Here is a 27,880-nt window from a genome sequence, read left to right on the forward strand (position 1 = left end):
AGCACTTTCTGCCCACCTCTGCCACCCTTTCTCCTTGTATCTAACCCCTCAGTGCTTTAGGAGGCAGACAGGCTTGGATACCTACAGCCCAGAGCGTTTGTTTCTAAGAGTATAGCTGACATGGGGACAGAGAAGCACATCCACCCTCTTGGGACTGGGACAGAGGGAAGAGGCCGCCTTTCTGCAGCTAACAGAGTCCCAGGCCACTTTGGGCTTAATCATCAACACCTTATAATTAGGCCTCTCCTGGGTCCCGGGGAGCAGGGCCCTGTTTGTCAGGAAGCTCCTAGTGTGCATGTTGCTGGGACACGTGACCTAGGACCTTCCTGTTCATGGGGCCAAGGCTCTTAAATCAAGGGAACCACAGCCAATGAAATAGGGCACCCGACTGCTGCTGTTGAGGGGCAGACTTGCAGCCCAGCAATTCCAATGGGGCCTAAGCCCAGCCCGGAGGACTCTGTCAACTGGCCCCCAGGGCCACAACACCAGAGACCCATCCCAACCCTTGGCATGTTTGCAGGCCTTCTGCTCAGCCTGGGCATAAAAGGCAGAAGAGCAGAAGGGGACCTTTGTAGGAAACTGGGGGTAGGTGGGAGAAGGTGACAGGTGTTTTCACCAGCTCTGGTCTTTGATAATGACTGTGCAATTCCGAAGAAGCCAGATATGGTGGCGTGTAAGAGCACCTGTGCTGACATCCAATAGGCCAGGACTCAAATCCCACCTCTGCCACTTGTTAGCTCTGTGATCGTAAGCAAAATGATAAACTTCTCTAAAACTGAGCTTCAGTTTCCTCCTTCTACAAATTGAGGGTTAATTTGCCCCTGGCATCATTAATCAGTTTTAAAAGTAGGCAAGCAAGTTCTCTGCTTGTGGCCTGGTTTTTACTAATATATGTAAGATGTTAGTAATAATAAAAACAAACACTCTCGTATCCAGCTTTAAAATTAAAACATTAATAATGCCTTAAAAAGTCCCTGTGCATGCCTCTGGGTTCCATCTCCACCCCCACCTCCCCAGTCAATAAGAAGCCATGGGGTTTTGTGAATACCCTTTCCTCATTTTCCTTGTTTCTGCTTTTTTGTAATTTTTGTCTGACCAAAAAAGGCATAAACATTAATTTCTTCCCTTCTGTCACATGGTGGAAGGAAATTATATGCTAACTATACCTAACTTCCTACTAAGCTCCTCCTCCTGCCTTTTCTCTTAGCAAGCAAGGAACATCAAGCTTGTTGGTGTTGTATCAAACTTAGAATTAACAGGCTCTAAGTTAGCTCCAGAGGAGCTACACACAAAGTACACATACCAGGAGGCTTGAACTTCCTAGGAAGCATGGAATAAGCCCAAGCTTCATACTAAGAAAGACCTGGGTTTGAATATCAGCACTGCCCACCAGCCTGAGCCACTGACTCTTTGCATTTACTCCAAAAGTCCTTATTGAGTGTCCACTGTATGATGTGCACCGCATAGGAGTGGGGATGCAGTGGAGAATGAAACAGACAGGATCCCTGCCTTCATCTAGTTGGGGAGATTACCATTAAACAGATAAATTACAATCTTAGGAAGAAAATAAAACAACTTATGGCGGATTCATTTAGGGACATGGGAAGGGCAACTTGCTCTGTGGAAATGATATTTGAGTTGAAATTTGTACTTCCTTGCCATCTGACTTTGGTTAAATTCAGTTTTCTGATTTTCAGTGCCAGAAATTACCCCCTCACAGCTTTGCCCTTGGTAAGAGGCCCTGACTCAGTGTACAGCTCAGCACAGCCACTTGGTAAATGTCATTTCCCTTCCTCCTTGGCAGTGTATTTTGCTGGAGATTTGCTGAGGACCTGTGCTACTGAGCAGTCAATGATGGAGAACTTGCTCTAGCAGTGAGTTGGTTGGAGAGCTCTCCAAGAGGGGCTCACTGATCCCCCTGAGTGCTTGATGGTTGGCCCTGGGGGAGGGAGAGAGGACATGTTTCCACTCTCAAGGAAAGCTGCATCTTCTGGGCAATGGTGTCCAGTAATAGACTGTGCTGTAGAATCAAATCGCAGCACTGCAGTAAGTCATTTTACCTGTCTCCTGTTCTCATCTGCCAACTAGTCCATCTAGCACCTCTCCACTGGGTGTCATGTGGAACGGTGCTACTTTTAATATAAAGTGCCCGGCACGTCGTGGGCACCCAGTGTTCCCATCAGAGGAGGGAGGAACTGGGACAAAGAGGCAGAGGTTTTGGGTGCATCTAGGAGAAAGGCGTCCAAATCCTTTGCTCCGCCTTATGCTGGCCAACGTGGGGGCGGGTCCCTTAGTCCTCTGAGCCTCAGTCACCTAGTCTGAGACCAGGCTAAGAATATAATTTCCTTCCACCATGCGACTGTGGAATCGCGTGCGCTCGGCGCCTCTAACCGCTCCAGGGTCACACCCCGCTGGACACCTGGCCTTAGGGGTGAAATGTTCAAATAACGGGGGTGGGGTGGGGTGGAGACCCGTCCAAGAATGGAAAAGGCTTGGCCCTCGCAAACAGCCACCTCCTTTGTCCGCGGAGGCCGAAGAGCTGCAGGCTCCGAATTTGGTACCAGCGCGGCGCGCCCCGGGACCCCGACCTGGAGCCCGCGGCACCTAGACGCGGCGGCCGGGGCGCGGGGCTGTGACCTCATCGGCCGGCGCCCTCCCGCGGGGCCATGAGATCATGAGATGCCGGCGCTCGCTGAGGAGTCGATTTGTTGGGAGCGCGGGGACAGCCGGCCGCCCGCCGCGGTGATCTCATCCGGCCCCGGGGAGGAGGAGGCAGGCGGTCGGGCCCGCCCGCTCGCCGCCGCGGGAGGGGGATTAATGGCCGCCGTGGCCGGTGACGCCACCGGCAGAGCCCGTTGCCTGGCAACGCGCGGCCGCGGCCTCTGGCCACGCCCCTCTGGCCACGCCCCCTACCTGCGGCGCTGTCATCAAGCCATCCTTTCTCTAGTATTGAGCTCTAACAAAAACACTGTAAAGTGCTCTAATTATAAGTCTACAGCCTCGATGAGCCTTTACATATGTATATAGCCGTATGTAAATTATGTGCCCATATGCATGAAGATGTCAGCAGAGCTCTTCAATAGAAATAGAACGCGAGCCACAAGGCGATTTAAATTTTTCTAGTCACGTTAAACAAGTGAAAAAAAAAAAAGTGACACTAGTTCTAATAATATATTTCTTATGCAAGTATGTCCTAAGATTGATATGTAATCGATCTTAAAATATTTAACGAGCTATGTTACCTTTCTGTTTTTCTAAAACTTTGAAATTCCCTGTGTTTGTATTTTGAGTAACTCAAAATATATAAAATTTTATATACTGAGTAACTCAATTCGTATTTAGCCACATTTCAAGGGGTTTACTGGGTCTTTATGTTGGAGTTCGACCTGTAGGAGTGTTGGCTTAGAGATGCCAGGGACCATGTTTCCTACCAGGTTTAGGTGAATATAGCACTTTCTAGCTTGTGTCACCTGGGGCAGGCGCCTGTGCCTGTGCCTTAGTTTCCTCATCTGCAAAATGGTGGTATTAATGGCACCTGTCTCAAAGTGGTGTGCTTCAGAGTGGTGCCGAGCACATATAAGAGATAGGTCATCACCATCATCATGATTGTCTTCTGGAGAGAGCTCTCCTTGGATGGAGAGAACAAGCTTACACAGGATGCAGAGACAGCCTGAGCTGAGAGATGGGAAAGAGGGAGGAAGAGAAGCAGAAAGATGAACACGGTTGACAACATTGTTTGAGCTCCTGGATCCAGCTATACTTGAAGCTGGAACCACCCCTGCTTTCCCAGTTTTGTGACTCAGTATATCTCATTCTGTGTGCAACCTACTTCAAGTTAACTTTCCATCACTGGCAACTAAAAGAGACACTACAATACAAACTCTTATACAGTAGTTCTGTAATAGTGCGTGGAGGCCCAGAATGTCAGATCACGGTTAACACCCCATCATACAGAACACTGAGGCTCAGAGAGGGACAACAACTTACCCCAGGCCACACAGCCAGGAACCATTCACACACAATCTGACTTCAAACTCCACACCTCTAACAATTTTACATTCTAAATAGCTACATGTAAAAATCAATTCTATTGCATTCTGCCTTCCTGGTCCACTGCCATCCTGTTTAATCAGGCTTAATTCATTTTGTCTGAAAGATGTTTTATACTTGCCAGATTGCTAACAGGGACTGCAGCAACACTTACTGAGTACTTACCATGTGGCAGGCACTGAACTCAGCGCTGTACATGCATTAGCTCATTTATCCTCCCAACAACCCTAGGAGGTAGGGACTATCATTAGCCCCATGAGCACAGTGAGAAAACTGAGGCATAGAGGAATAAAGAAACATGCTCCAGATTGCTAAGTTAAAAGACAGAGTCAGAATTCAAACCCAAGTCATCTGAACCCAGAATCCAGGCTCTTCAGCATTGTCTTGCTCAGTCTCCAGGGTCTTACCAGCTTGGAAGAGGCAGAAGAGAGACTCACACCCAGGGCCACAGCCCCTCCTTCCTCCTGCACTGTATGTTTTCCCCCCGTGTGGTTGACCCAACAGAGACTGAACAACTCTCCTTCCTCTCTCCTAGCGTCATCATTTTATAAACCCCACCTCAGGTGCCAACCCTCTTTTCCTAGCACCTTCAGCATCAAGGTTTTCTATGAACCACACCAATGGAAATCTGCAGGCTTGGCCCCACAAGGGGCAAAATGAATGAGGGGCTATGCCCCTCATTCATCCATCCATTCACCCATTCAGCAAACCCTTGTTGCTTATTTACTGGATACCATATCCTTTGTATTAATTAGAATTGAAATAAGCCAGTAACAGCAAAGACCTCCAAATAATAGTGGTTTAAATTCGGAAAAAAAGCTTACTTTCCATGTAAAGTTCAGAGGTAATCAATCTAAATGTGATAACATGACACCTTCCAATTCACTGCCTCACTAATTGGAGGGCATGGGACTCCGCCTCATGGTCCAAGATGGTGGCTGTAGTACCAGCAATCACATCCAGGTTCCAGACAACTGGATGAAGGAGGTGAGGGAAGATAAAGCGAAAGATCTTCTGAAGTTGCCACAGGACAGTTATACTATACTTACTGTCACTAAAGTGGCACCTAGGTGTGGGTGGAATGGGAGCAATGTAGTCTTAGTTCAAGATAGTTTCATACCCAGCTAAAAAAAATTGAGGACTCTGATATGAAGGAAGAAGGGAAGAAAGGAAGAGGGGTTGCAGCTAGCAACTGGGGACACCCCAAGTAAGCATAGAGGAAAGATGGTGAACAGGACATGGCTACCTGCAATCCTGAAGCACAGGGCCTAGGCAGAGAAAGCACAAAATGGCCATCGTATTCACCTTCACGGTTATCGAAATCATTGCACACTTGGTCCAGGTGCTTCTCAGGTGCTCTCACATGTAGGCAGAGACTGCTTAATACTTATAAAAAGGATCAAAGCCCCCAAGGGTCTCCTGATAACAGCTGTCTATAGGGAATGTAATAGAAGTGAAAACTGAGAGCCTTTTACGTGACTTATTACTTAATGTAAAATAGTAATCCAATACATGTTAATGTAAAGAACATATTTTAATCAGACGAGTATTTTTTTAATTACTGAGACAAGAGGCCTTGGAAAAACACTTTCAGAGACTTCTTGCATATCTGACTAAATAGAAGACATCTGCATTCCATATGGGCTCACCTGTCAGGTAGCCTTAGGAAGAACTCCACTGTGCTCTTGTAGGGAGGAAAAGTGCTAGATGAGACTTGGAGTTACTATGAAAATAGCTCTTTGTTAATTGCGATACAACATTGTCTTAGATCTGGGTGTATTAACATAGAGATTCGACATTTATGTGCAACTCGACCACATCCCCACTGGAGTGCTCTTGATGGTCTTTACCTGGCCCTTTTCACACTTGGCAATACGATATCACTGACTTGGATCCCTGCGCTGTGCACACGTCCCCATGACTTAATTTATAACTAGAAGTTGATGTCTCTTGATCTCATTCATCCATTTCACCCTTCCCCTCTCTCCATAAAGCTAGTTTTGACTTCACATGCATCCTACAAGGATCTTCAGGTCCCCAGCCATACTTTGAGAAGCACTGACTTTGTTGAATGCTCGTGAATAGTAGGACTAGCAAAGTTACATGTTCCCCCTAGAGCAGGATAGTTTGAGAAGGCACTCTGTGCTCAGGCAGGAGCAGCAAGGCAGGCGAGCAGAGGCGATTGGCAGCCCACACAGGCAGGGAGAGTTGGACAGGGCTTGGTAAGCAGCCTAGCTTTGTCCTGAGGGCAGTGTGTCACGGAGAGTTATAAGCAGACATCTGTAATGATCAGATGTGTTCTCTGCAGAATTTTCTAGGAGAACTATCACTCTCCTTGTGGCCTTGAGGCTGGCTTTAGGACACAGACCTCAGAGTGCTAATCTACCAATTCAGCCATAGAATTGCTGGCAAGTATCAGCAGCCAGTGCCACATCAGTACCTCCCAAAACTTTGGTGCAAAGTTTGGTGCAAAGACAAGTCAGAGACACCATGGGAAGGGACTGATATACTACTGGCTGCCAGTATTTGCCCAAGTGAGCATATTTTAGCTGGCAGCCAGTAATAGTTGCAGTAATAGCCAACATGTAGCATTACAGCCTGTCATGTCTTGTTTTGAGCTCTTTACAGGTATCATTTATTTTCCTGACCAGAGATGATTTATAAAGTGGCCTGCAGAGCCAGATAATCCCTGGGTTCAAATTCTGTCTCTGCCACCTACCGGCTGTGTGACCTTAAGCAAATGACTTAACTTCTCTGTACCAAGGTTATTCTTCTATAAGATGAGAAGGATAGTTCCTGACTCTAGGTTGTTGTGAGGATTAAATGAATCAAAATAAAGTACTTAGAACAATGCCAGGCAAGTACTAAACCCTCCCTATATATATTTGCTTCCATAGCCCTTTGAGTGACATATTACCTTCAGTTTATAAGTGAGGACCAGGAGACCTACTTATCCACTCAACAGATACATTTGAGCTCCCTTTTTTGGTGCCATGCACTGTTCTAAGTTCTACAGACAGAAGCAAGCCCCTGCTTTTTGGTAACCTGTATTCTCATAACAAAAAAATAAAGGCTTTGTTTAGGGAGTGAGTACAATAAAGAAAATGGAAGCAGAAGACTAGGGGAATGCCAGGGACAAGCAGGGAGGGCGTGAAGTACTAATTTATTACATGATCCTGATAAGGTGACATTTGTGCTGCCTCCCAGGAGAAAAGAAAAAGTCAGCTGCAGATATCAGGAGGAGGGATGGTCCAGGGAGGGGGAAGAGCAAGTGCAAAGGTCCTGAGGTAGGACTGTGTTTTGACAAACTGGCCCCATCAGCCATTTGGGCAGGGACCAGAGCTTGGAGGATCTGGAGGATATGCAAAGGATTCAGATGTCACTCTGGCCAAGACAGCGGACATTGTTGGCAAGCTTGAGCCAGGGATTATTTCACCTGCCTTGTATTTTATTTAGATTTTTTTTAAAGATTTATATATTTATGCATACAAGAGCTGGGGTACAGGCCAGAAATGTGGGGGGTGAGAGGATTCACCAGAGACAGAGTGGGGAACAGAACAGGCAGATTGACTGAAATACACTGCTGCAGAGGCTGCAGACAGCTTCATAGGTTGCGTCTTAACCCCTTGCGCCACTGGGGAGGCCCCTGCCTTGTATTTTGAAAAGCACATTCTGGATAAGAAGAAACTATGGGGGCACAGAGACAGGGGTCACTTAATTAGCCAGATTTGTAGATGGATTGGATGTTGGTTATGAGAGAAAGAAGGCTCAAGGCTGGCTGAGGAGCGTTGGTTCAGGGAGAAGACATACCTTTCCAAAGGTTCACAGCTGGAAAGTGCACGGCCAAGATCTGAAGTCAGTCAATAGATGAAAAGAGAAGCCCTACTTTCAAATCACAGGGCCTCTACTTGCTAGCGGATGCATCTACCCAGACTGCTCTAACAGGACCACAGACCAGGGAGGCTTGAGCAGCACACAGTCATTCTCTCACGGTTCTGGAGGCTGGAGGTCCATGATCAAGGTGCCAGCTGATTAGGTTTCTGGTAAGGACATCCTTCCTGGCTTGCAGAGGGAGGTCTTCTTGATATGTCCTTGCCCTGTGGAGGGAGAGTGAGAGAGGGGATTGAAGAGAGGGGGAGCGCTTTCATGCCTCGTATCATAGGGGGCATTAATTCCGTCCAGGAGGGTTCCACCTAATTACTCCCTAAAGGCCCCACCTCCAAATTACCGTCTCATTGGAGTTTAGGGCTTCAATATATGAATTCTGTGGAGACACAGTTCAGTTCAACTTAGTAGCCTTAGGTAAATGCCTTAGTTCTTTTTTTTTTTCTATCTCTTTCTCTTTTTAGGGGGGAGGGAGGGAGGTGCTTAAAACAACCAGCCTTTTATTGTTTGTTATGATACCTGGGTTGGTCGGATCCCGGCAGGGCTCTCTGGCAGCAGCGGGTCTCTACTGCATGTGAAGACTGCTGGGGCTGGAATGGCCGAGATGTTTCTTTGCTCTCAGACCTGATGCTTCCATTGAAATGGCTGAATGACTTTCCCTGGCCCTGAATGGGGGGCCTCAGTTCTCATTCTTGGCTGGGGTCCTTGCTGCTTCTACCCGTAGCCTCACCACTGGGTCTCCCCTTGCAGCTTGGGCTTCTCACATGGCATGCAGAGGAGGGTGGCAGCACAAGGGTGTTAGTGAGAACTGCCAGGTCAAGTGAGTTCTGCACTTGGGAGCCCCAATAGCTCTGCAGCTTCATTTTATTTCCCCCTGGTTCTTTGGAACCTGGAGTCTCTCCTCGCTAAAGAAAGATGATGATGACAATGTCCACATCCCCAGATTATTATGAGTTTCATTACTAGCTCATATCACCCTTGTCAACCTTTCTGGGGTATTTGTATTTTAGGTCATTTATTCTCTTAATCCTCAGAGTTACCTTGGTATATTGGAACTGCCGTTATACACTAATTTTGAGAACCGATGGTTAAATTTTCCAGAAATGTGCAAGTCTGTTCGAAATTGACCTGGTGGGACTATTTACACCACAGAAATTGGCCATCACACAAATCAAGACCTTTTTGTTGTTAGTTTCCCAGAGCTGCTTTGCCAGCATACCACTGCATTTATCTATGTGTATCCAACCCAATGTATAGATGAGGAAACTGAGGCTCAGAGATTAAATTATTGTCCCAAATAGACCAATTTAGTGAGTAACAGATCTGATCTTGGAGCCCCATGCCCTTAGCCACTGTGTTGTTCTGCTCCTGCAGATGAGAAAATGTGTGTGGGTGACACTCATAAACACATTACTGTGTAATCATATTCATTATCCATCTTGACACAGAAAACATCTTCCGGGGACTCCCTGGTGGTGCAAGGGGTTAAGACGCAACCTATGAAGCTATCCGTGGCCTCTGCAGCACGAATTCGATCCCCAGCCCGCCAGGGAGAAACCCACATGGCACAGCAGACCTTTCCTGTCTCGCCCACTGCTCCCCTCAGCAGTGTGTTTCAGTCAGTCTGCCTGTTCTGCACCCTACTCTGTCTCTGGTGAATCCTCTCACCCCCCGTATCTCTGGCCTGTACCTCAGCTCTTGTATGCATAAATAAATAAATCTTTAAAAAAAAAAAAAAAACAAAGAAAACATCTTTCTTCCCTTTCCATCCATTCTTTATCATTCACACTGCCAGCAGCGCTCTGATTATGCCCCCCTCCATTCTTCCCCGCCCGCATAATTCTTCAGATCCTCTTTCCCACGTTGGTGCAGTCTCCTCAAACATTCTTCCCTGTTCATTGCTTCTGTTTCTCAGCATCCCACTCCTTCATGTACCGCCCCCTTCCCCAGTCAACTCTGTTATTTCCTTGTTTCCCATTTCACTTTTGGTCCCACCCCCCCATCCAGGCAGTGAGGAAGTCAACAGAGGATCCGCCTTCCTGCCTCGATTGCTCCCCCCCCCCTTTATCAGAATCCAGCCTGGAGCGCACCCTGCCCCAGTATTGCTGCCCTGCTGCTGTTCTCCTTCCCGCAGGTGGCAGGGAGGCCAGGAGGCTCATAATTTCATCCCTTTCTGTGTTCCCTGGCCCCAAGAAACCACACATTCCATTTGGTGGTCGTCAGAAATAACACGCTTAGGAAACCTGGAATTATAAAACTGCTTAATTAGAGAGAGATGGTTTCACTGGGATATGCCCGGCTTTCCCCGGTGGCTTTATCTCCTTCTCCAAGTGGCCCGCCCCTTGGCAGCTAATTGCTACCTTTAGCATGGTGCCACGCAGCCCTCATTCCCTTTTTCTTTTCTGTGACATCAGTGCATGCTTTAAAGAGAAGTTCTCTTCCATGATCCAACTCTCCTTTTCCATCATCAAACTCTAGGAGTTGATATGAGTAATGAGGGTGGTATCTTTAGCTACAGAGACCCCCAATTATTAAATGAGCATTGACTATGTGCTAGATGCTGGGAACATGACCAGGAACCCATCCAGTGGGAGAGAGGGATACTAAAGTGATTTTTAAATACTGTGATGTGTGCTTTATTTTTTTAAAAGATTTATTTATTTATGCATACAAGACTGGGGAACAGGCCAGAGGTGTGGGGGCGGTGAGAAGATTCACCAGAGACAGAGTAGAGAACAGAACAGGCAGAGCGACTGAAATACACTGCTGAAGGGAGCAGCAGGTGAGTCAGGAGAGGTCTGCTGTGCCATGTGGGTAGCTCCCTGGCCAGGGATCGAACTCATGCTGCAGTGGCTGAGGATAGCTTCATAGGTTGCGTCTTAACCCCTTGTGCCACCAGGGAGGCCCTGTGATATGTGATTTAGAGGAGTAACAGGAGTATATAATTTAAGGACTGGGGAAGGCTTATCATATTAGGGAGATGACAACTGAGACCCAGAAGCTGAACAGGTGTGAACTCTGCAAAGAATAGGTGATAACGTTCATTCCACAGAGGAAGAGTTCAGTGTAGGGAAGCCATTGAAAGAAGGGTCATGAAGCTGATATATGAGCCTCGTTGGAAATTCTGAGTATGTGCTGGGGTCTCCATTGGGACTTGACTCATCAGGGTTCTGGTGTTCTAGACCAGAGGTCAGCCAATCAGGGGCCACAGACTAAATAAATCCTGACACTTGTTTTTGTGAATAAAGTTTTATTGGAATGCAGTCATACCCATTGCTAGAGCTGCTTTGATGCTACAGGAGCAGAGAGGAATATCTGTGATAGAGAATGCATGAGCTGCCAAGCCAAAGCACCTACTCTCTGGCCCTTTACAGAAAAAGATCGCCACCCCTCGACCTGCTCACTAGACTGATAGACCAGAACAAAGCCTGGTTTGTTGGAGCAGGGACCAGCCCACTGTTAATGAAACCTGAGAACTGGGAATCTAAAGACTTTGAGGAAGGCTCTGGCCAGGATCAGGGGCTGACCCCAGGCTGACAGACTCCTGAGGCTGCCCTCTGCACCTCCAAGCCAGGCTGGCTGTGCAAGATCAGCCTATAAGGGGCCTGCAGGGTCTGTCCCAGGGTCAGCCAGATACCAGCATTCAGGGATCCCCAGAGACTTGGGGACATAGGATAGGACTTTCCTGAGGGCACCAAGTCCTTGCTGACTATGAGGCCAGGCAGAGCAGGAAGCTGCCACCAACATGACCCAGAACCACGGACTGTCCTCCATTTCTGGCTTCATCATCCCCCACCTCTCCATTTCCTTCATCATCCTGCTTCCTACTTAAAATAGTGCTTCTCAAACTTGAATGTGCATACACATCACCCAGCAAGGCTTGTTAATTGCAGATTCTGATTCAGCAGGTTGAGGCCAGAGCTGCTGCATTTCTAACCAGTTCCCAGGTGACAGTGAAGCTGGTGATCTGGGGATCACACTTTGGGAAGCAAGGCTCACAAGAGCAGCATAGATGATACCTTCTCTTAGACTTACCTACTCCACCCCTATCCCACTTCCCACCCCATGCCTCAGTACGGGGTGCCCTCATGCTTACCTCTAACACACTGTCTTAGAATCTTTCGTTTAGTGTCTGTCTTCCTCATGGGGTAATGAACTTTCTGAGGACAGGAGTGAGTCTTAGTTATCTTAATAACACCAGAACCTAGCACTGTGCTTGGTATATAGTGAGTGTCCGGGAAGGAAAGGAAGCTAGAGGGAAGGAAGAAGGATGGATGCATAGATTCACGGGAGAGGAGGAGAGGAAGAACTGAAAGGGTTTGCTGGAGGTATCCTGAATTTTACAACATGCCAAAGCAAGGTTGGAGGTCAGGAGAGAATGGGCTGTTTTTCCAGAATGAGATGGAACGTGCAATAGTTGGGGAAAACCTTGGGTAAGAGCAGTTGAGAGCGATGAGGGAAGAAGCTTGGGGCAGCTGAGGTTTGGGGTTCAGGAGAACAAAGATTGCAACATGGGTATTGTGCAGAGTGGGGGCCTGCTGTCAGGACATGGCCAGAGGTAAGCAGCCCTAGCCATCCACCAAGCTGCTGCAGCATCATCCCTGCATCCATCACAATGACATTGGACCATACGACAAGCCTGGCGGCCACCCTCACATCTCTGCTCCCTAGTAGCCACTGTCCCACAGGCTCTAGAGGGAAACCAGCATTTCCTTCCAGAGGACAGTTCCAACAGGCGTCTAGAGGGGGAAAGCAGGTCCCCTGGGAAATGATGACCTCACTACAGAGAAGCTGGCACAGTCACAGAGGTCGGGGAGTTGAGGCGAGTGGTTGACTGGATGCCCTCTGTCCTTAGCAGGGCCCGTGAAGAATAAATGCAAAGTGGGGTCTTGTATTCAGTCCTAGACTAGAAAAATAATGGTGGTGGGATGTTGGCAAAAATCTATAAGGGCTGCAATTAATAGCACAGTGTCAGTGTTAATTTCCTGGCTTTGCTAATTGCATGATGGTGTCAGCAGATGTTAGCTGAGGGGATGCTGGGTGGAGGCTAGATGGGGGCTCTCTGTCCTATTTAGCAACTTTTCTTTAAATCTAAAATTATTTCCAAATGAAAAGATAGAAAAGAAATCCTGGTGAGGGTTATCTGTGGACTCCAGGAAATGCTCCCTTGAGTCTGAGCAGGAAAGCTACGGAAGGCAGAAATCTTCACTTCCTTTATGCTTTTCTGCCTTTTCCATTTTTTGTTTGTACTGAGCATGTGATCTGTTTAAATTAGAGTGAGAAAAAGAGGTTATATAATAGGTTGCATATCCATCAGATGGGTGGTGTGCAGGGCGTGACAGAGACTGCACCGACACCTGGGTCAGTCTGTCTTGTTGGGCACAGGTCACTGGGAAGGAGGCCCCTCTCTCATGGGACAGCAACTTAGATGTGTCTTTGTCTTTCATGACCTTGAGACTTGCAAAGAGTGCTGAACTGTTAGGAGGCAGAAGTGTCCCTCACTTAGGGTTTGCCTCTTGTTTTCTCCCCATTCAGTGGAGGTTAGCGGTTTTAGACCAGACATCAGAGCAGTGTCCAGTGCCCCGTAGAGGGGAGGCGTCCAGCCTCTAATGTGGCACTGCTGGCATGTTGACCTTGATCAGTGGTTAACATGGGGTGTGCTGGCTTTCTTCGATGTCAAGAGGCTATTTTTTTTTAAGCTTTATTTTTATTTATTTATGCATACGGGGGTGCAGGCCAGAGGTGTTGGGGTGAGAGGATTCACCAGAGAGAGTGGGGAGCAGAACAAGCAGATCTACTGAAATACACTGCTGAGGGGAGCAGCAGGTGAGGCAGGAGAGGTCTGCTGCGCCATGTGGGTCAGTTCCCTGGCCGGGAATCGAACTCGTGCTGCAGTGGCTGGCAATAGCTTGATAGCACTGAGACTTTAACCCCCTGCGCCACCAGAGAGGTCCCAAGAGACTATTTTTTACAGTGATATTTTCATGCCTGTGCAACTTCCCTTTAGTGACCTCTACCACAATCAGAGCCTCTTTTTGTACATCTAGTTCATTGTACATTTAGTTCATTACTTGTCTTTGGTTTTGTTTTTGTTTCAAGATTTATTTTTATGCATACAAGAGCTGGAGGACAGGCCAGAGATACAGGGGGTGAGAGGATTCATGGGACAGAGTGGGGAACAGAACAGGCAGACTGACTGAAATACACTGCTGAGGGGAGTAGTGGGCATGGCAGGAGCGGTCTGCTGTGCCATGTAAGTCACCTCCCTGGCTGGGGATCAAACTTGTGCTGCAGTGGCTCAGGATTGACTCACAGCACTGTGCTTAACCCCTTGCACGACCAGGGAGGGCCCCATTACTTGCTTTTGTTTGTACTGTTACAAAGAAAGCTCTGGGACCTTTCCTGTGGCCACACCTGCACCCACATCACATCCCTGATCATTTTGTTAGGATAAATTCCTAAGAGTAGGTTTGCTCAGGCAAAGATTATTCACATTGTTCAGCGCGTGTGGGTCTGGGATAAGGCTATTTGTTTCTATGTTTCAAACATAGAAAAGGTACATTATATCTTTAACAAGGTATAGTGTAAATGCAATAAAATGCATCGATCAGAAGCATATATTCCAGTGGGTTTTGACACATGTGTACACCCTGCAACCTCCCACCCCATCATGCTATAAAACATTTCTGTCATTCCCCCAAATTTCTTGAGGGTCCCTTGTGGTCCTTCTTCCCCTGCTCCTCCCAGGCAATCACTCACTGGGTTTCTATTGCAAGCTAGTGTTTCCTAGGTGGGATTTCATATAAATCAGAATTATGCAATATACATCCTCTTAGGACTGTCTTCTTGGATTTGACCTGGTGCTGGTGAGTTTCATCCTGTCGTGCGTGTCAGCTGTCTGTTCCTCTGCCCTGCTGCGTGGTTTATCCACCCTCCCCCTGGCTGGCATTTGGGCTATTTCCAGTTTGGGGATATTATGAATAAAGCCACATGAACATTACATGCAAATGGACATAAGTTCTCATTTCCCTTGGGTCCCTACCTAGGGTGATGTTGCTGAGCCATCCACAGGTGTGTGTTTAACTATTAGACGTGCAGCAGCACTCTGTCTGCCCACCTGTGACTATGCAGGTGCTTCCTTTCAGCAACTCTCTCCCTCTGCAGGGCAGCAGCCTCCCTGCCTGCCCATGATCTGTACCAGGCCGGGACTTCTCTTCACTGACCTCCCTCAGCAGAGATAGCTCTCCTCAAGGCTGCCCGCCTGCAACCATTCAGGCCTCTCTTAGCAAAACCTGTCCCTTTCCCTTTCCCTAATAAACCTGCTCTTCATATATATATATATAAACAAACTATTAGACGTGTGAGGGTAGGGCTATTTTCATCTCCGTGCTACAGCACAGGCCACAGAAAGCTGAGGGAGGAAGGCAGATAGAATCTCTTCACCACTGTTCTGTGCCAGGTCTGTACCCTGTCCTTCTATCCACAGAGTACCCCAACAAGGTAGAAACTGTGGTTCCCATTCTGTAGGTGAGAAAGCTGAGGCTCACTAACATGCAGCAAGAGGAGATCAAATCCACCTGAATCCGCAGTCCACCTTCTGACCCCAGAAATTCCCCTGCCTCTGTGGAAGCAAGAGGTGATGGAGCTGTGAAGGGGAATTTGTCTCCCCCTTTGCCCACCTCTCAGCCTGTCCTCCCCTGTGTCCTGCAGTCCACCCTACCCATGCCCCTGAGGCCTGGGGCAACCCTCTAGAGATGAGCAGGACCCGGGTGGGGGCAGGGAGTGTGACCCACACTGCAACTCTCTTTCAAAGGTGTCCAGTTTCTCCCTCCCTGAAACGTGATCCTCAGTGGTTTGAGCCTCTGGGCTGGTGGGCAGCGGGTGAGGGCAGCGGGCAGGGGCCACATCTCCCTGGCTGTATCACAGGCCCATTAGGAACAGGCCTGAGTGCTTTCCAAAGCTGATTAATGGCCTGCCTGTGACCTGAAATGTCATTACTGCTCGGGCTGGGGGTCCCCCCCAGCTGTGTCCTTTGGGTCTTTATTGCTAATAATAATTGATGTTTTCTGTGCGGTTGCAGGGAAAGTTTTATCTGGTCATAGAGGAGTTGAGCCAGCTGTTCCGATCACTTGTCCCCATCCAGCTGTGGTATAAATACATCATGGGCGACGATGCCTCCAACAGCTACTTCCTGGGAGGGGTCCTAATCATCCTCTACAGCCTCTGCAAGGTGAGTGACCCAGGGCTGGGGGGCCGGCCAAAGACAGACCCATTTACTAGCCAGGCATGGGGGCGCCACCGGGAGCCTGGAATAACCACCTTAGTCTCTCTCCTTTTAATTAAAGTTTAATTCACAAAACAAAAAATTAACCACTAACCATTTTAAAGTGAATGAGCCAGTGGTGTTTAGCACATTCAGTGTTGCCTGGCCTCCACCTCTATCAAGTCCCAGGATATTTTCATCACCCCAAAAAGAGACCCTGTACCTATTAAGCAGTTACTCCCATTCTCACCTACAGAATGGGAACCACAGTTTCTACCTTGTTGGGGTACTCTGTGGATAGAAGGACAGGGTACAGACCTGGCACAGAACAGTGGTGAAGAGATTCTATCTGCCTTCCTCCCTCAGCTTAATCTCAGATGAGATTAAGCAGTCTCGTCCCAGACCCTGGCAACCACTATTCTCTGTCTCTGTGGACTTAGCTCCTCTGGATATTTCATATAAATGGAATCCTACGAGATGTGACTTTTTGTGTGTGACTTTAATTTAGCATAGTATTTCCAGGTTTCCCCTACACTGTAGCATAGATCAGTCCTTTACTCCTTTTAAGGGTTAAATCCACCCTAACTTCTTGCCTAGGAAACCCACCATCTGCTAGGCTTTTACATAGTCTTTCCAACCACCCTTTAAGATATATACCATTTTTATTCCCATTTTTATGGATGAGAAAACTGAGGCTCTGAGAGAATAACTTGCCAACAACACTTAGCTGGAGGTAACAGAATGAGCGTCAAAACCAGGCTGGCTGACTCCAAAGACTGGTGCTCTTAACCCACAAACGACAGCACCACTGAACTTGCTTTTTGATTCCTGTTGAATTGTACACCCCCAACTCTACAAAGCAGTATGCAGCTCTTATCTTTTCATCATTAGTGTAAATCAGGATTTTTTTCCCCTAACAAATATATCCTCTTTCTTTTTCCTTCTCTATTTCTGGCTTTAGAGAATCGTGGGGGAAGCAGGCCTTCTTCTTCCTTCCTGCCAGCAGGCCCAGCCAGACAATTCATGTGATGTCAGCCACTGGGGCTTACCTTGCCTACTGATTCTGATTGACTGGCAGTGACTGACTGGAGTGCTGGGTGGAGATGGATTATCAGGTCCTGGCTGGGTCTGGAGGAAGGGTGCTGTGATTGATTAATAATGCCTGCCCTGGGCTTGCCAGGGGAAAAGGCAGTGTGCGTGCCATATATATGCTGTCCTGGCTCAGGTAGCAGGGAAAACTACAGATGTAAAGCAGCAAGATAATAGCCAAGCAAAACTAATGGAAATGAGGAGTTTCAAATAGAGGAAGTACTCTGAAAATGTTCAGAATCAAAGATGAGGGGGCCGGTAGGGGTTGTTCAGGAGGGGGAAGAGAAACCCTCAGCAACCCTTGGATACTTTTCAGCATATCACCCTGCTCTCCTTTCAGTCATTCGACATCTGTGGCCGAGTGGGCGGAGTTAGAAAAGCCCTGAAACTTCTTTGCACCTCTCAGGTGAGTTGACTTCAATTGGCCTTGACTGAAGTTGTGGGTACCAGAAACAGATCGGAGTGTATCACTCCACGAGGGTCCACAGCATGTTTCTCTCTTCCCGTCCCTCAAACAGAATTACGGAGTCCGGGCCACTGGGCAGCAGTGCACAGAAGCTGGAGATATCTGTGCCATCTGCCAGGCTGAGTTCAGGGAGCCTCTGATCCTTATGTGCCAGGTGAGCAGGGTTGGGTGGGGCTGTCAGAGGCGGAGCCTGGGCTGGGAGATGCTCTTGCCCCCGACAGCATTCTCAGAAATCTGTCTGGTGACCAAATCTCTGGGCTCTGGCATGGGTCTTTGGAAATAGGGTCAGTACCAGAGTCAGCCAGGCTCGTCTTGAAAGCTCAGTTCTGCCTCTTATGAGCTGGATGGCCTCAGGTGGGTTTCTTCACCTCTCTGAGCCTTAGTTTTCATCAGTAAAATATAGAAAATGAAAAATTTAGCATGGATGGTATCATGTCGGATGTCCTGGGTGAATCCCAGTAACACTCTGGACCATGGGTGGGTCACTCTATCTCCATGAATCTCGATTTTTCGTGTATAAAATGGTATCCTAATATAATACCTACTTCACAGAGCTATTATCATGAGTAAATGAGATCATCTCTACAGAGCTAAGTTTCAATTATTCAGCCATAAAAGTTAGCATTATTGCATTATACTATTACATTATCATTATTATTAGTGTTTGTTTTCATTAGTAGTTGGGGGTCACCAACCCCAGGCAGCAAGTACTGATCAATCCCTATTAACTCCCTAAATGTATCCCTCCCTCTCCTTACCCTCCTCTTCTTTCTTCTCCTTCTCCTGACACCGGGGTCTAAGATGTCAATTCAACAAATGTGTAGGAGTCCATGTCTCCTATCAGGCACTGGGGAGGGAAGACAGAGGGCACACAGACCCTGTCCCCTCCTCAGAGGCTCCCGGTCTCCTTGGGGACATAGACACATACATAAATAACTATGAAACAAGGCAGGCAGTGATGAGTGCTGTGCGAGAGAGATCCAAGCAGCATCCCAGGGGACCAGGACAGACAGCGATGAATTCCAGGTTGGGAAGCCTTTTTGGAAGGAGGCAAAGCCTGCAGCCTACAAGAAATGGGAGAACATATGGCCCCCCCACCACCTCCTCCACCTTCTGGGGGTGGGAGGACAGGAGGTGGCGTCCTTTTTTGGCATCAGCAAATATTTTTTTGTGTGTGTTTTTGCTGCTTGGGGATTTTTAGGAAGTTTGTTTTGAAATTTTATTGTTATTGATTTTTAAATTGAGAAAATAATTGCATGATTAAAAATTCCAAAAGGAGGCTGAGGAATTGTGACAGCTACGTGCAACCTGGCACCTGGCTTGGGGCTCGAGAAGGGACCCAAGTAGAAAAACTTGTTCTGTGAAACCGGAACAAAGCCTGGAGTTAACAGTCACCTATCAAGGTGAAGGTTTCTTACCTTTGACAAATGCACCATGGTCGTGCACGATGGTAATATTAAGGAAAACTGAAACTGAATGAAAGGTACATGGGGACGTTCTGTACTATCTTTGCAACTTTTCTGTAAGTCTAAAATTATTTCAAAATAAAAAGCTTATTTTTAACAAAATGTTTTCAGGCTACAAAAAGGAAAGTAGTAACTGGGCTCCCACCCTTGTCACCAGCTCCCCAACCCCATAATACCCATACAGGTAACCATGGTTACCAGTTTCCTTGCTATCTTTCCAGAGATGCCTTCCTTGCAGGATTTAAACATATATATGTACACACACATACATATAAACATATGTTTTCAAAAAGACATAAGTTGCTGCATATTCTGTCCAAACTGCATTCTGCTTCTTCCCTTTTTTTTTTTAAAGATTTATTTATTTATGCATGCAAGAACTGGGGTGCAGACCAGAGGTGCGGGGGGGTGAGAGGATTCACTGAAGACAGAGTGGGAAGCAGAACAGGTGGATCTACTGAAATACACTGCTGAGGGGAGCAGCGGGCATAACAGGAGAAGTCTGCTGTGCCATGTAGGTCAGCTCCCTGGCCAGGGATCGAACTCGTGCTGCAGAGGATGCTGATAAACTCAAAGTGCTGCAACTTTGTACTACCTGGGAGGTCCCCTGCCTCTTTCCTTTTTAACTTGAAACTCTCTTAAGAAATTGCTTCTTATTTGCATGCTATCCCATTTTATGGGGAGACCATAATTTGTTTAACCATCCTTCTATCGATGGGCATTTAGTAGCTCACAAGCTTTTGTTATTACTATCTTTTGTTGTGAAAGAGCAGAAATGGAGAGAGCTATAGCACCTATCTGGGCTCACCGTTGATGAAATGAGTTCATTCAAGTAAAGCATTTACAACTGCACCTAGCTCTTGGTCTAGGTTCAATAAATATTAGGTCTTATTGGTACGCATTCCATGTCGCACGTGTGTGAGCTCTTGGTAGGATAAATTCCTAGTGGTGGAATTACTAGGTCAGAGGGTATGCGGTTTTGACAGATAATGCTAAATTACCTCCCATAAAGAGTGTGTCCGCTTATCCTCTCAGTGCGGAGTGCGAAACGACCTCTCTCTCCCCTCTCGCCAGCTCACCGCTTTAGGGAGTCTTTTTTTGAGCTTTGCTAATCTGACAGGTGACAAACGCTATCTCAGTGCAGTTTTAATTTGCATTTCCCTAATTATGAGCATCATTTCATATGCTTCAGAGCCATCTGTATTTCCTTCTCAGGAGCAGTGATTATTTGAACATGATGTCAAGGTGAAAGTCTTTCTTCTTCCTTTCTGGCCGTCTCGCCAAGTCTTAGTCTGTCTCTCTTCCACTGTGTCTCCCCAGAGCTGGGTTGGAATTCTTGGGAGGGGATGGACAAGACACTGCTGAGTCTTGATCTAGTTGCCCCAGACCTAGGAGCAAGGACTGCTCCCTGTGGCGCTCAGCACTTGTTCTGCTGCTGGGAGCCAAACCTGGAATGTACAGATGACTTCCACAGCTGAAAGGGCCTCATTAACTCATTCATGCACAGAATGAATGAATAAATGAATGAATGGGTCATGTTACTTCCTCAGTGATGCATTCCCAGACTAGTAGTACTCCCAGCTATATAATCTCATAGAGCCCTTTGTTTTTACTTTATAGCACTTAACCCACTTGTTACCTTGATTGGGCAACTGGTTGTATATGGTCTGTCTCCTCTTTACCAAATTATAAGCAGCTTGAGAGTGGCAATCATGTCTGTCTTGTTTAGCAGCAGAACCACAGTACTGACTCTAAATTCTGTACAATGGAATAAATTGGATAGATGAATGACTAGAAGGAATGTAATGTAATGGGAAAGGATGACTGGATAGGTAGAGCTGGATGGGTGCATGGAAGAAATGGAGCAGAATGGATGGATGATTGGGATAGAGCTGAATGGTTGGAATGAGATGTTTGGCATGGAGATGGATGGATGGATGGATGGTTGGATTGGAGATGAGTGGGTGGATGGATGGATGGATGGATAGACGGATGGGCTGATGGATGGATGGATGAGTGTGATGAATAGATGAATGGAATGAGATGGGTAGGTGGTTGGGATGAAGATGGATGGAAGGTTAGGTAGGTGAGTGGAGAGAGGTAAATATGTGCATGACTAGATTGATGGGCAAACAGATAAGACACATGGGTGAGTGGATGGGCCATAAGTAAGGGGATGGGTGGATAGATGGATGAATAACTGGGTAGATGGTCCATGGATGGGTGAACAGGACAATTGGAAGCATAGATGGATGGAGACCCACTAGGCTAACAGACCATCCTGTCTTCCCTTCTGAGAATCATCAAATGAGTCCCAGTGTGTCACTCAGAGCCATGCCCCATCACAGGCTCCAACCAGGCCTGAGAGGCAGACTGTCAGTTTTAGGTGGGTAGTCAGGATGACACTAAGTATGCCTAGAAATTAGAACCCTCTGCTCTGACATCCGCCTTCAGTCACTCCGCAAGTGTTTAGGGTGAGCCTCCTGCAGTGCTGTGGGTGGGAGAGGGCACTTTGAACACAAAGTCAGCAACTTGGCTTTTTTAAAGGACTCAATGCCGAAGAGAAGAGTCAGTATGTTTAGAAGACAAACCGCCCTCCGGGTCTGGGTCACCGTGAGTTTTGACATGTTTATTTTTGAGTGCTGATGACCTGAATGAAAGAGGGCACGAGAATGGTGACTCCTGTCGACTGCGTGCTGACAGCCTCACCTCTGTTCATTTGCCCCAACACCTTGGGAAGAAAATAGTAACCCCATTTTGTAGTGAAGGAGACAGGCTCAGAAAGCCTGCTCTGCATCTGAGCGAGACCCAGGGAGTCAGAACTCGGGGTGAAGGTAGAGTAGCCCTCTGACCCCAGGGACGCCTCACCCATTCTCTGCTCCTGGAGACATAGCCGGGGAACAGTTAACAAATCAGCGCCACCTGCGTTACCCATAAACCCACCAAATCCTACACTTCCAGCGCCAGAAGTTCCTCCTTCACCTCCCCCCAGTAGGGGCTGAGCCCTTTCTCCAGGTGCTGAACATATCAAGTGTCTCCACCTCCAGGAAGCCTTGGATGACCCCCCTGGATCAGACTGATCCCCTATTACTTGCCCCTATAACAGCATGAAGTGCTCCTTTAGAACGCTGTCCACAAGTAGGCACCTACTGCATACTGTGCAGGGAATGGGTTTACCAGAAACTTAACAGTCTGGCATGAAGAGATAGGAAATGAACAGTAAACAGATACACTAATTATTACTGTAACAATAGCTAACACTTATACAGCACTTACTATCTGCCAGGCATTGTCCTAAGTGCCTTCTTTCTTTATTTCATTTTATTTATTTTATATTTTAGAAAACATTTTGTGCAGATTTTATATTACCATTTTGCCCAAGCTTTTTATTTTGAAAAATTCAAACGTACAGAAAAGTTGAAGGCTGGTAGAGAGAACATCCTTGTATCCTTCATCTGGATTCACTAATCATTAATATGTTACCACATCTGCCTTTTCTTGATAGAAAATTTTCCCTTAAACCTGTTGAGAATAAGTTGCTGGCATTTTGATCCTTCATCCCTAAATATTTCAGCAGACATCTCCCAAGAACAGGAATATTCTCTCCCATAATCACAATTCCATCTCATTCAGGATATTTTAAAACGATTCAAAAAATATTATATCACATATACGGTATAGGTTCAGATTTCTGCATTTGTCTTCAGAATGTCCTTCATAGCCAGGGTTTTCCACCCAGGTCCAGGAATCACTTACGAATTGTATACTGCATTTACTGGTCATGTCTCAGTGCCTTTAATGTTAGTTAATCTTCCTATGAGAGGAGTACTATTATTATCCCCATTTTACAGTTGAAGAAATTAAGGCCCAGAGAGGTTAAGTCACTTATTTAGTTATATGGCCAGGAAGTAGTGGAACCTGTTACTGCTTCCAGTCTCCCTTCCTTTCTCATGACCTGTGTGGTCAACCTAGCAGCTGAAGGGATTTTTTTAAAAAGATTTATCTATTTATGCATACAAGAGCTGCGGTGTAGGCCAGAGGTGTTGGGGGGCGGGGGAGTGTGAGAGGATTCACCAAACAGAGCGGGGAACAGAACAGGCAGATCTACTGAAATCCACTGCTGAGGGGAGCAGCTGGTGAGACAGGAGAGGTCTGCTGCGCCATGTGGGTCAGCCGCCTGGCTGGCCAGGGAATCAAACTCATGCTACAGTGGCTGGTGATAGCTTTGTAGTGCTGTATCTTTAACCCCTGCATCACCAGGGAGGCCCCTAAAGGGATATTTTTATAATGCAGCTCCTATTCAGGCCACTCCTCTGCTCAAAGCGCTGCCATGACTCCCTACCGCCCTCAGAATAAAAGACAGAGACCTCACAAGGCCGTTTACAATCTGCACCCCCATCCCCATCAGTATGCTGGCCTCATCTCTCCCTACTCCCCCACAGACCCCCAAGCTCAGCCACCATGTCCTGGCTATTCTCCCCACATACCGGTCCGTTCCTGCCTCAGGGCTTTTGCACAGGCTGTTCCTCCTTCCTTGAGCACTCTTTTCCCATCAGGGCTCACTGCTCACCCTCCAAGACCCCCGCCGCCCCCCCCCCCCCGCTCTTCTATCACTGGCACACTCTACAGGTTAGAAATTCCTTTTGCTAACTGTCTCCCCCATTAGAGTGCGAGTTCCAAGCGGGCAGGAATTGTCCGCTTTGTTCGCTGCTGGGTCCCCAGCTCCCAGGACCGAGCAAGCGCCTCATAGACCCTGAGTAAAGGGTCCCAGTGGCACGGCTTGCTGTCCCCGCAGCACGTGTTCTGTGAGGAGTGTCTCTGCCTCTGGCTGGACCGGGAGCGCACCTGCCCTCTGTGCCGCTCCGTCGCCGTGGACACTCTGCGCTGCTGGAAGGACGGGGCCACCTCTGCGCACTTCCAGGTGTACTAGGGCCGAGGAGAGGCGTCCAGGGCCAGGCACTGGGGAGACGACAGAAGGTTGGCAGTACAGGAAGCGGCTCTGGGGACCTTCTGAAGAACAGGTCTCAAGCACTGACTGCCCTCCCGCCTCGTCCCCCCACCTCTCTCCCTACCCCGCCTTCTGTGGAACAGTGAGTGCATCCTTCCCTCCCAGTGGGGAAGGCTCCTAATTCACACTCACCCTCCATCCAGGTAGGTCTCCCACCCTCTCTTTTTAAGGACCCGCTAATGGACAAGTCCCACCTGTTAGTTACTTCAATAACCTGTAATTCTGTAGATCAGAATCACTGTGATGTATTTTGCAAATACAAATGCTGGGTCCCACCTGATACCTCAGTGGGTAACTCAGTGTACCCCACACTGAGAGTGACCTCCTGACTCATGACCTCCGAGCATCCTGCCTGGATGACCTCCTGCAAACCTCCCAATGGCCCAGTGCTGGCGATACTGTTGCTTCTTCCATTTTACAGATAAGGAAACTGAGGCACAGAGCTCTATGTGCTAACTGTCCCAGCTGGTAATTAACGGTGGACCGAGTTTTCAGCCCTGCAAGCCCGGGGCCCAGCAGAAATGGTTTTTAAAAGCACAAGAGGTATTTGGGTGCCTGTCAGTGGTCCAGGGGCTTAGCAGGTGTGATTTGGAACCACATCAAGAATGCTAATGGCAAACTTTAACTCCTCAGATCTAGTTTGATTGGATCCATGAAAAGACTTGTTCCTTAAAATTGCTATTTTCCCTGGCTGGCATGCGCGTTCACACATGGGTCTCAGAAAAGGTGGATCTTGGCCCAGAAGCAGAAGCCACCGGGTCTCCACACCCAGCTCTATTTCTCTTCTCCTTTCTGGTCCTCTCCCTCACTTAAGTCTCAGGCTTGTCAACAGCTCCGTGGACAGCCTCCTCCCCTGGGAGTTTCCAGAGCCAAAGGGACGATTCCCCGCTATGGAGTTTTCCACACGCTGGGGTGGCGGCATAGAGACCGTAGCAGTCGGCGTTTCTGTCTCTCTATAACCCAGCTACCGATCTCTATAACAGAGCAGCTTCTCCCCCCCATGAGATTCTCCCTGCTTTGAAATCTGGGAGGAGATAGCCCAGGTGATGACATAGAAACCACTGGAATCTTGCCTGCCTCACCCCTCTCCCAACTCCGGGATCTCATTGTGATCCTCAGCACAGCTAGCTGGCAAGGACGCATTACAGAGAAAGCAGCTGTGTGGCCAGTGAGCAGGCTAGCAAGAGAGTCCCGGGAGAAACGGCAAGAGCCTTGCTGCCCCTTGGCACTCAGCCAGAAGGACATGCCCTCCCCATCCCCGGTAGAGCCAGGATACAGCCCCTTTGTGCCACCAAGCCAGGCCTTTCCTTTTGCCTGACGTCCCTGGCTCTTGCCTGGTACCCAGCAAGACATCCCTTCTAGGGCAGCGTGGCATCTTTCAAGCTCTGTTACTATGGCAATGGCCACGATGTGACTGTCTCACTTGCCTCGCTTGATAATCAAGTCAGAAAGGGAAATGGAGGGAACTGGAATCGGGTACGTAAAACTGCTCTGTTCTCCCCCCTTGAGGAAGAACCGAAAGGAAGCAACAAGAGCTTCTGCAGCTGGTTTTTATCTGAAGGATCTTCCTGCCTGCAGAGGCCATCAAACAGGCATAAGAAATTGGAGCGAGAGAAGAATTACTCAAGTGCCAGCATGAGATGGCACAGATAGAGCAGACCGTTGGGAGGCAGGCCTAGAATTCTGATTCCAAACTCTGCATGACTTTGAGAAGTCGCTTTACCTCCCTGTAGCCATCTCCAGGATGATACAACCTAGCCAGTTATCTACTGGAACTTGGGAAACAAATGATGTCGTTACTGGCAAGTACACCAATGGTTTTGTCAATTACACTCATGCCACCAAAAGAAGAAAAAAAAAAAAAACTTCACCTTCTGTCTATAATGATACTATAGAGTGTCACCTGGGGGTGATCAGGGGCAGGTGGGGTGATTTTGTTTGGGATTTTATTCATTCTCTACTCTTGAAGAAAGCCCTGTCTGGAGGTTTTCTTTGGGGAGGATTTAACTTCTGCTCTAGGGAGAAACAGTGGCTAGTGTAGGGTTTTCCAAACAGCAGCCTGCACGAGTGTAAAAGGCACCAAGAGTGCCCCCTGGAAAGGAAGACCACCACTCTCTTTCCCGTGTCTTGGCCCTGCGGCTCCTTTGTTAACAGCAGGGCTGATGGCGTGTCGTGCTGGACTATCCAGCCCTGAACATTTTATGACTCGCTGGTTCCAGTTCCACAATATCATGAGAAATGGTGCTCTTCATGTAAAAGATCTGGAGTGTAATAAATCTGAGAGAATGAAAGGCAGGCTTTGGACCTGCATGTTAACTAACAGGTTCATCACCTTCCTGAGAGGAGAATGTGAGGAGTACTGGGGCAACATCCAGGCGCCTAAGACTTGGGGTGAGAAGAGGAAATGTAGAGTGAATTCTGGAATCCTTTGGTACTTGTATGGGGCCCAACTGGGCCACTCTGGTGTTTCTGTTTTTGTTTTTGTTTTTTTTTTCCACTCTGCTGTTTTTAATGCCCCCTTAAGTTCCCTTCTGCCAATAAAGATCATCTATTGACAAAATGTGTGTCTGTGGTCCTGCGTCTCCAGTTGCCTCTTAAAGCCAGGTGGACGTGTTTTAGGACAAATGCAAAGAAGCACGTCACGCAGTGGGTGGTCATCTCATGTTGATATTTCCCCTGGGGTCCCAGCTGAGTTGCTTGTGATGAAGGGCGTGCTCACAGGAGGAACAGGGAAGGCACTGGATGAAACAGGAGGGAGGCGAGCACTAAGCTAAACAAAAGGATGATTTTCAGGCCAGTTCAGCTTGGCCCATGGGGAGCTCTCAAGTATCAGTTGCATCTCAGAATTTATCCCACCCCAGCAGTCCTTGGCTGCGGGGTGATTTTTGGGGGACAGGTTAGAAGGAGAAGGGGTTCCTCTCGGGCACTCCAGCTCTCCATTGAGAAGACCCTAAACTTAAGTGCACAGAGATGCAGAGTAGAACCATGGAACACAGAACCAGTAGGAGGGATCAGAAGGGATCTGAGCGGGACACCCACAATGCCCACGACGGTGGTTAACTGTAAGTTATATGGACCCAGAATGGTTTGTCTGAGTGCCAGGAGTTGATGGGTGTTTAAAATGTAAGGTAATAGCCTAAGGTGACAATTTGTATTTCTCGAGGGGATATTAATGAAGCCAGCCACAAAAACATCATAACCTTTTGGTTGCAATTATTTGAAGACTAACTCACATGTGGCTCAACAGGAGCTTCAAGTACAGCTGGAATCAGGGTTTCCCATGATGCTATCAGAATTGTGTCATTCCTCCCTACATTTGTTTTCCTTTGAGGCAGTTTGATTTTTCAGGCAGCTGATCCCATGTGGTAGAAAGACGGCTTCCATAGCACTGTCCTATGGTCTACCAGCCAAACAGTCCAACAAAGAGCTTCTGCTTCCCAGAGCCCCAGCAGGGGTCCTGAGGTTGATGCCCATTCCTTTGTCCCCAAACCAATTACTTTGCCCTTTGGATGCCGAGCACTGGCTGGGTGTTGAGCCCCCAAGGTGGGGACAGAGGTGGGAGGGTGGACTCCATCCTCTAAGTCAATAAGGACTGAGAACGGAGAAGCATTGGATGCCCAAAGAGAACATATATTATCTAGAAGAACCATCTA

The 27,880-nt window shown here is 47.8% G+C and overlaps 1 protein-coding gene across 1 annotated transcript in view; it reads left to right on the forward strand.

The window, feature by feature from the left end:
- RNFT2 (ring finger protein, transmembrane 2) overlaps nucleotides 1-24,149 on the forward strand; it is a gene marked incomplete at both ends in the record, with an annotated part of 54,395 nt that extends 30,246 nt beyond the window's left edge. The window contains 4 exons of the mRNA XM_084253252.1: nucleotides 16,016-16,165; nucleotides 17,628-17,693; nucleotides 17,806-17,907; nucleotides 24,015-24,149. Coding sequence (XP_084109378.1) covers nucleotides 16,016-16,165; nucleotides 17,628-17,693; nucleotides 17,806-17,907; nucleotides 24,015-24,149 — 453 coding nt within the window. The remainder of the gene's footprint in view (nucleotides 1-16,015; nucleotides 16,166-17,627; nucleotides 17,694-17,805; nucleotides 17,908-24,014) is intronic.
- Nucleotides 24,150-27,880: the final 3,731 nt, after the last annotated feature.

The sequence above is a fragment of the Talpa europaea genome (assembly GCF_964194135.1).
Source record: "Talpa europaea genome assembly, chromosome: 14".
In the NCBI taxonomy this organism is placed as follows: Eukaryota; Metazoa; Chordata; class Mammalia; order Eulipotyphla; family Talpidae; genus Talpa; species Talpa europaea.